The sequence below is a fragment of the Pseudonaja textilis genome, chromosome 3, assembly GCF_049901715.1.
Source record: "Pseudonaja textilis isolate UNSWEBS1 chromosome 3, rPseTex1.2, whole genome shotgun sequence".
Classification (NCBI taxonomy): Eukaryota; Metazoa; Chordata; class Lepidosauria; order Squamata; family Elapidae; genus Pseudonaja; species Pseudonaja textilis.
In genome coordinates, this window is record NC_141992.1 from 161,393,126 (window position 1) to 161,402,206 (window position 9,081).

A 9,081-nucleotide genomic window follows, 5' to 3' on the forward strand; every position below is an offset into this window, starting at 1 on the left:
TTTATTATGCTACATTTTGCACAGCACTGCTTGACCCATAAGAAAACACTCCAGGTAAATATGCAGGTATGATTTTTATCCTTTTTTCTTAAAATATTGTGAATGCGTTGCATCTTCATGTCGATGACAACTCAAAGATCATTTTTCAGGTCACTGCAGATCAGATTTCATTTACACAGAGATGAAGTTCAGATTTTTTCTGTCAATGTATATCATTTGTATCTTTTTACAATAAACTTAATAGCTCTACTGAAACTGGATCTCTTCACAATTCCTTTTTTATTTTATGACTTGAACAGTTTGGTATCGTCAGTAAATGATCCAACAGTATTGTTAATAGAAAATCACTGGGAAATATTCTGTGCAATAGAATCCATTTAAGATTTTTTTTTCACAAATTTCACAATTTCGCACTTCAAACCATTTTCATTATGTGCACTATGCTTTTAAGGCTACTTTTTAGGATACTCTTGAATGGTAGCTGACATTAACACAATTCTCTCTAATTTACACTTCAGTTATTTTTATGCAAGAATTCACACCAAGCCGTTTTGGAAAGACACAATTAAAATGGTGAAAACGTGGTTATTTTTCAGCTTAAAATATAAATGTGTTGTCTTCCCTAAATAGCATCTTTTCAACAATTTTATGTGATAGGACTGACATTTCTAATTTTGCTTTTAAAAAACTATTATCTACACCCCTTAAGAAGTTACAGAATTATTGTAAAACTTTTTTTCAGAGTTTGAAGCTTCCTCACAAACTATTAAACGTTGGAAGAAGGAAGTAACCAAAGCAGCTGTCCTAATTAAATTTCTAAGCATGTTTAACGACCTAGGAAATGAGAGCACGGTGGACATTGTCAAATTTTGAAAAGTTCGTTTGAAATTGTACATATCAGATTATTAATCTTGCATTCCTGCTATTGGATCAAAAACCATCCAGATCGCAACTATGGTATTTTCAGGAAATAAGAGGGCGCCGAGCCGGAGGCCTCCAGAGCTAAAGTCAATGGTAGAGGCGACCAAGTCGCCTGTCCGGTCAGAAAACGTCTGCATGGGTGAGTCTATGTACGTTGCTCAAAAGCAAGGCCCGCTGCAGGAAGCCTTGCTCAACCTGAACCGACCCTTCCTCCTCTTCTCCCTTTGTCCGGCCAGCTCCTTATCCTTTTGCCTCCGGACATAACAATCCACCAGGAGTTCCGTTACTCACTCACCGCGGCGGTGGCCTTCTTGGCGGCCGGGACAATGGCTGGGAGCGGAGCAGACATGGTGTTGCCGCACATACACTTGGGCTCTCCTCTCGCGTCGGCCAGTCAGACACTGACGGGGCGGGCGGGCTGGAGGGAGGTGGGGAAACGGGAGGGACAGGAACCCGATTGGAACCAGAAAGACGGAGCAGGCCCGCCTCCCTTCCCTGGGAAGGGTTGGGAGGGGGGGTGCGCGGGCTCCCGCTCCCTCCTGCTCAGTTGAGCGAGCGGAGGCGGCCGTTGAAACGGGGGCGTGAAAGAAAAGGAACGCTCGAGCGCTGGCCCCGCTCTCCTTATGCCCGCGCATGCGCTCTGTTGCTATTCAGCGTAGGCGACGGCTCTTGCTGGTGATTTCAGACTTTCAAACCGCTGCCGACCCCGTAAAAGGCCGGCCAATGGCAAGGGATTCTGGGAGCTCCCAGTTCGGGTCACGTGGCTTCGTTGGACCACCTAATAGGGGAAGCCGCGAAGTGTTTTAGCAAAAAAGTATTTTAATTTTAGAGGAAAAATTAACCGGATTTCTTTTATTTTTCTTTTGATACCGTGCTTTATTTTAGCTGATTCAAAGATTGGCAACATGCGATCTTTCAAATACTGCCATCATTCCTCACCATAGAATTACTATTCCTTTTGACAGTTGGACTTCATCAAAAAGGGCTGTCATGTTTTCCATCTTTTAAGAGCATGGCTTTTAAAATAAATAAAATAAATAAATGAAACAAGGAAACAATCAAAAATTCTCTTCTTTCTGCTTGCCTCTCCAAGAAGATAATCCTTCCTCCTATTTTTTTCCACCATCCTTTGAGGTGAATTGGGCTGAAAATTAGAAATTGCTTCCTTCTTGAGGTGTTGCTCTGCCCATTAAATATCTTTCGCGGAGGAAAAAAAAAACCTTGGAGCGATCAACTCTGTAAGGAAATGCGGCAGCTGTTCAAAAGAAAAATAAGAATGCCAATGTCTGTGGCATTAGGACACAAACAGCCTGTCCCGTCGAGCAGAACAAGATCAGTATTTCAGCCCCAAGAGATTTTGCGAGTGCTGTAAAAACGCTGCGCATTCATTTTCAATATTTGTATTTGGAAATTTAGGTTTGTTTTAAACCCACCTATCGCTTTATGGAAAGATGGGGTAGAAGGTGTAGTTAGCGTGCACCAATTCTGAATGCAATCATCATTCTAATACTTAAGCTGGTTAAACCAAGAGCTTTATGTGACTATTGAAAAACAAAGTTTTTGAGAACTCAGTATCGTATTTTAATTGAAAACCAAGACAGCTCTCCAGATAGCGCAATAAAAAAAATGCATATTATCAAAAACAAGCCACGGAATCAATATGTATTCAGATGCACGAGTGTTTTAAGAGCATGAATAACTTACACGTTTTAAGAGCATGCATTTCCTTTGCGTCTTCGCTAGCCCTGTCAGTATATTATAGTCAGTACTTTTATCCCACAGAAGAAGAAAAATAAGAAAATTTCTGTTTCCTACGTTACAAAATTACCCTGCCCGTAACGCGCTTTCCTGACAACTGTTGCTTCTGCTGTAGCTTTCACGCGCATGGACTTTGGCAACGTCCGCAACCGAGGTGAAAAGCAGACCCTTAAGCCCACCGGGAAGAGAACTCCATATTTTCGTTCCTCTCCGTCTCCCTGCGCCTGCGCAAGAGGCCGCGAGTGAGCCTGCCCCTTTCCTGCGGGGCGACCGTTCTCGTGGCTGCTGGTGCCCTTGAGATTAATTGCGCTAAGGCGATGGCGGCTTCGCGGGCACCAGGCGGGGGAAACAGGATGAAAGCCTTAGAGCTGTTGCGGAGCTTGCCTAGGGTCAGCCTCGGCAACCTACGGCCTAACCCTGGGGCCCGGCGAAAGGTGAGTTGAACGTTTGCCAGGCTTCTCGTTCTCCGCTGGGCTGCTGCTGCAATGTAGGCCGCTTTTGCTGTGTTTTCGTGGAAGCTGAGGAAAGCTAAGGGTGATAAGGATGATGATGATGATGATGATGTGTTGTACTTGATCGCTTTTAACTCTTGACGAAAGTATCTTTTCAGAGAGCATTTCCACCAACACAAATTTGTGTGCCCAATCACACTTGGCCAATAAAGAATTCAATTCTATTTTATTCTATTCTAAGGAAAGCTAGGCGTCCTTTTCCACGTGAAGCCTTTCCGGGGGATTCCCTTCCCCCCTCCTGTCCGTTTTGCTTTTTCTATAGTTTTTGCTAGTAGTTTTTACATTTGTCTCCCATTCACTTATCCTATATTAGTGTCCTACGATTTTCTTTAATTTGAATGTTTTCTCTAATCCTTTAAAAAATATATGGCGATTTGTTCGATTGCCGAATAGAATAAGAATAGAATTTGGAAGGGATCTTGGAGGTCTTCTAATCCAACCCCCTGCTCAGGCAGGAAATCCTGCACCATTTCAGACAAATGGCTGTCCAATCTTGTCTTAAAAACTTTTAATGTTGGAGCAGTCATAACTTCTGAAGGCAAGTTGTTCCACTGATTAATTGGAAATTTCTCCTTAGTGCTTAGGTTGCTTCTCTCCTTGATTAATTTCCATCCATTGCTTTGGAGAAAATAGTGCAGAATATAAAGTTGTTTCAACTTTAGAGGGGGGAATGAGATATTTTAAATGGTTTTTGTGCATTCATACTGGAATAGAGGTGTAAGGAACGGGATAGCCTATGAGGTGAAAGGGGTAAAAGAGGTCCGAATTGAATTACATTTGAATGTGAAACTCACGTTACCATATTGCTCTTTTTAAGGAACAAAAACAAGGTCGTGGAAGATACAATCCTCCAAAGAGAACTGGCGGGCAAGCAAAATCTGGGTCACTCCCTCGATTAGGCTTTGAAGGTGGCCAAACACCATTTTATCTGGTTATTCCAAAATACGGCTACAATGAAGGACATCAGTAAGTTTATTCTATTATTATATGTACAAAAATGTGAAATAACATCTGTTGGTTCTTCATCTGGTGTTTGCCTTTGTGTATATTGAATTGTCCTATAGGGATAGTACTTGCATGAATCCAAGATGACCTTATGTTGACAGGTGGAAGTGTCAATATACGTATTTTCTAAATGGTATCCAATAATGATAATTTATTATCATCATAGACATAAAAGCTGGCTAGGTGACTTTGGGCCAGTCATTGTCTCTCAACTCAACCCACTAACAGTCGTTATGGGAAAATAAGGGGTAGAAGTATTATGCATGTTTGTTTGCATTGTATGTATTAAACTATTAATCTATATAACAGGTACTATAAAGATTTTATCATGACTTTTATTCTTTATTTTTGTAAGAATATGAAATTAGTCTATTTTATTTTTTCCCATTAAAATTGGAATCCCTCCTCAGATCTCATTACAAATGATTTCTGAAACAACTGATAGTTGATTTTCACAATCAAAAACAAAAATGAACCTTCTGAGTATTTTGATGTACATTCATCTGAATTGTAGTGATTAGGTTAACATCTGAAATAGTGTCCCTATAACCACAAGTGATAGAATTGTTCTTTAAAGTCTGTAATTCTCATAGCTAATACAAGAGTTGAAGGAGTGTGTGTGTGTGCACAGCAATTTAAGGATGATGATCATTGTTCATATATGTGTGTCTTACCTATCAGTACTCACTAGTATTATCAGATCTTTAATCCAATGAATAATCAGGGCCATACATTTCATTTCAACATTATAAGAAGGATATCTACAATTTTTCCCTTTGTCTAGCTGTAAATTTCCATGTAAGAAGTACACTGCTCAAAAAAATAAAGGGAACACAAAAATAAGACATCCTACATCTGCATGAATGAAATATTCTTATTAAATACTTTGTTCATGACATAGTTGAATGTGCTGACAACAAAATCACACAAAAATTATCAATGGAAATCAAATTTAGCAACCCACGGAAGTCTGGATTTGGAGTTACACTCAAAATTAAAGTCGAAAAAAACACTACAGGCTGATCCAACTTTGATGTAATGTCCTTAAAACAAGTCAAAATGAGGCTCAGTAGTGTATGTGGCCTCCACGTGCCTGTATGAACTCCCTCCAATGCCTGGACATGCTCCTGATGAGGTGGTGGATGGTCTCCTGAGGGATCTCCCACACCTGGACTAAAGCTTCCCCGAACTCCTGGACCGTCTGGTGCAACGTGGCATTGGTGGATGGAGCGAGACATGATGTCCCAGATGTGCTCAATTGGATTCAGGTCTGGGGAACGGGCGGGCCTGTCCATAGCATCAATGCCTTCGTCTTGCAGGAACTGCTGACACACTCCAGCCACATGAGGTCTAGCATTGTCTTGCATTAGGAGGAACCCAGGGCTAACCGCACCAGCATATGGTGTCACGAGGGGTCTGAGGATCTCATTTCGGTACCTAATGGCAGTCAGGCTCCCTCTGGCGAGCACATGGAGGGCTGTGCGGCCTCCTAAAGAAATGCCACCCACACCATTCCTGACCCACTGCCAAACCGGTCATGCTGGAGGATGTTGCAGGCAGCAGAACGTTCTCCACAGCATCTCCAGACCCTGTCACGTCTGTCACATGTGCTCAGTGTGAACCTGCTTTTATCTGTGAAGAGCACAGGGTGCCAGTGGTGAATTTGCCAATCGTGTTCTCTGGCAAATGCCAAACATCCTGCATGGTGTTGGGCTGTAAGCACAACCCCCACCTGTGGATGTCGGGCCCTCATACCACCCTCATGGAGTCTGTTCCTGATCGTTTGAGCAGCCACATGCACATTTGTGGCTCACTAGAGGTCATTTTGCAGGGCTCTGGCAGTGCTCCTCCTGTCCCTCCTTGCACAAAGGCGGAGGTAGCAGTCCAGATGCTGGGTTGTTGCCCTCCTACGGCCTCTTCCACGTCTCCTGATGTACTGCCCTGTCTCCTGGTAGCGTCTCCATGCTCTGGACACTACGCTGACAGACACAGCAAACCTTCTTGCCACAGCTCGCATTAATGTGCCATCCTGGATGAGCTGCACTACCTGAGCCACTTGCGTGGGTTGTAGACTCTGTCTCATGCTACCACTAGAGTGAAAACACCTCCAGCATTCAAAAGTGACCAAACCATCAGCCAGAAAGCACAGGAACTGAGAAGTGGTCTGTGGTCACCACCTGCCGAACCACTCCTTTATTGGGGATGTCTTGCTAACTGCCTATGCTTTCCACCTGTTGTCTATTCCATTTGCACAACAGCATGTGAAATTGATTGTCAATCAGTGTTGCTACCTAAGTGGACAGTTTGATTTCACAGAAGTGTGATTGACTTGGAGTTATATTGCATTGTTTAAGTGTTCCCTTTATTTTTTTGAGCAGTGTATATTGTTCAAAAAATACAGACATCTGAATATATTGAGTATTTAGTATATTCAATATTGTATTCAGTATTCAGAGTATTCAACTTGAAATTAAGTAGCTAGTTTTACCAGAACGTGATTTCAGTTCATCAGAAAACACTTGTTTTAATTGCATTAGTCAAATGTTATAACTAATATTATACTTCCTTTCTTTTATCTTTGTATTTGCAATTTATAGCTAGACTGTTAAAGATAATTGTTTAAAAGAAGAATTTATTAGAGGAATATGTACCTTTTTATTTCTGAATTGTTAAGTAGCATGGGTTCTGTCAGTGTACAGTATTAAGTTGGTCTTCGTTTTGCAAAACTCATTTGCCATACAAAGATATAAAGGCTTGAGTGAATCTGTAGGGTTGCCGAAGAATATTCCATAGATAAAACAATTTCATCTTTCATTGAGGATGGTTGTCCAAAAACAATGGGTTGATGTATTATACTATCAGTATTCTTATATTACTTTGAATTGGATTTACTTTTTGAATGTTTATTTTCTTTCCATTTCACAGTCTCAGGCGTCAGTATCCACCTATCAGTCTCAAGAAGCTGCAATACCTTATTGACTTAGGCAGAATTGATCCCATGCAACCAATAGACCTTACCCAACTGACAAATGCCAGAGGTGTAGTTTTACAGCCATTCAAAAGACATTATGGTGTCCATCTTGTGGAAGAGGCAAGTCTATAACTTGTTTTTTTAAGCTTAGTTTTGAAAGCATTCTCTCTCTCTCTCTTTCTCTTTCCCTCCCTCCCTCTCTCTGAAATATTGAAGTGTGGTACAAAAATGTGGCATTACTTCGTAATGTAGTTATTGAACAGTTTCAATAATATTCTGAAACTATTGTATTTCTGTTTTGTGTTAGTAATGAGGTTTTTTGTCTAGGAGCTTTATGCATCTGAATATTTTCAAAATAATTATTTAATAGCATTTTAGTAACATATACCCCCACATATAATGGCATATAATGAATCAGAAATATAACTTTTTTTTAAAAAAATGACTGTATTCTTAAACTACTGGGACTTTAATTTCAGGCTACTCCACTAATCTTGAAATAGCAGCTGATAACTTGCATTTTAGAATCAGCAGATAAATGAATGCTGTTTTAAAGTGATGTTAACTTCAGCTTATGTAAACTTACAGGGTGCTGATACTTTTGCAGCAAAAATAAACATTGAAGTACAGTGGATATCTGAACTAGCCATAGCTGCTGTTGAAAAAAATGGTGGTGTAATTACTACAGCTTTCTACGATCCAAGGAGTTTGGGTAAGAATTTTCAATATATCTTGATGTCTTTGATCTTGCCAAATGTTTAAATACATCAATCTGTCATTATTTAAAAATAAAAGCTTTCCAACAATAAAAAAAGTATCTGTGATACTTTTCACCAGATTTAATCTGAATGTTACTCTTTCTAGTCTTTGCCCTATAGGTATTATTACAGCAGAAAAAGATGGTCAGGTTTATTTTAATAGTACAATATAAAAAATGTAAGGAAATGCATTTTGTGTTAATACAATTATTCCAGAAGTTAGATTGTTAATATTAAAGCAATATTTTATCTCTTTATTCCATGTTTTATACACAGAGATTCTTTGCAAGCCAGTACCATTTTTTCAGAGAGGCCAACCTATTCCAAAGCGAATGCTTCCTCCTGAAGATCTTGTCCGTTACTATACAGATCCTGCAAACAGGGGCTACTTGGCTGATCCTTCAAAGGTTGCTGAAGCAAGGATGGAACTTTCCAAAAAATATGGTTATGTCTTACCAGATATTACCAAAGATGAACTCTTCCAAATGCTGAGTACTCAGAAGGACCCTAGGCAGATTTTCTTTGGACTTGCTCCAGGTTGGATAGTAAATATGTCAGAAAAGAAGATTTTGAAACCAACAGATGAGAGGTTGCTAAAATATTACAGCTCATGAATACCAAAATTGGATATACCATTTAATGTTTATATGCAATGTTAATAATATTAGCTTTTCTAAAAATGAATCCATTGTAATAATACTATAATAAAATATGAACATTTTTCTGCATTAGTTTATTTTCCTTGTCAGATGCAATTTTTAATATGATTAATCCTTATTTTGTCTCATGCTTTAAATCACTTATTGCAGATTTCTGGGTCTTTTTCCTACATTGCGTTCTTCTAGGAGTTCAGTAAATAAGCCTTTCATACCCTTTTAGCTTGGAAATCCAGATGGGTAGCAAAGTTTATGTAATGGTTATGCTGATTTCTTGTTATTAGTTTATATATTTTTATACCTCAGCTACTGAATGTATATGTTCTTTTTTATAGTTATGTCTTTTGATGATTTTTGTTACTGTTGTTAGCCTTCCAGAGTCAATTTGAAATAGGTGGATGTATAAATTGAATAATTGACTGAATAAATATAGGATCAGATAATGGCATCTTAAATGTTTGAATAATAATTTAAAGTATTGCAATTATTTTAAGATATAT

The 9,081-nt window shown here is 39.5% G+C and overlaps 2 protein-coding genes across 3 annotated transcripts in view; one reads left to right on the forward strand and one right to left on the reverse strand.

Moving 5' to 3' along the window:
• LYPLA1 (lysophospholipase 1) overlaps nucleotides 1-2,643 on the reverse strand; it is a 22,840-nt gene extending 20,197 nt beyond the window's left edge. The window contains exon 1 of one of the 2 annotated variants that reach the window (XM_087931242.1): nucleotides 2,626-2,643. In XM_087931242.1, the coding sequence (XP_087787368.1) occupies nucleotides 2,626-2,640 (15 nt within the window). In that variant the 5' untranslated portion in view covers nucleotides 2,641-2,643. Of the gene's footprint in view, nucleotides 1-1,216; nucleotides 1,564-2,625 lie in introns of those variants that run through there. The other variant, XM_026699192.2, reaches the window with a different exon arrangement.
• On the forward strand, nucleotides 1,574-8,661 carry MRPL15 (mitochondrial ribosomal protein L15). The gene is made up of 5 exons (XM_026699191.2): nucleotides 1,574-3,113; nucleotides 4,009-4,157; nucleotides 7,122-7,287; nucleotides 7,756-7,879; nucleotides 8,202-8,661. Exons 1-5 carry the CDS (start codon nucleotides 2,997-2,999, stop codon nucleotides 8,537-8,539), a joined length of 894 nt encoding a protein of 297 aa, XP_026554976.1. The 5' UTR covers nucleotides 1,574-2,996; the 3' UTR covers nucleotides 8,540-8,661.
• The last annotated feature ends 420 nt before the right edge of the window (nucleotides 8,662-9,081 follow it).

What these genes read in the sequence shown, in the direction of transcription:
- MRPL15 (XM_026699191.2), top strand. Translation starts at nt 2,997, where the DNA reads ATGGCGGCTTCGCGGGCACCAGGCGGGGGAAACAGGATGAAAGCCTTA. An exon ending in ACCCTGGGGCCCGGCGAAAG is followed by an intron (nt 3,114 to 4,008) that starts GTGAGTTGAACG and finishes GCTCTTTTTAAG; the next exon opens with GAACAAAAACAAGGTCGTGG. An exon ending in GGCTACAATGAAGGACATCA is followed by an intron (nt 4,158 to 7,121) that starts GTAAGTTTATTC and finishes TCCATTTCACAG; the next exon opens with TCTCAGGCGTCAGTATCCAC.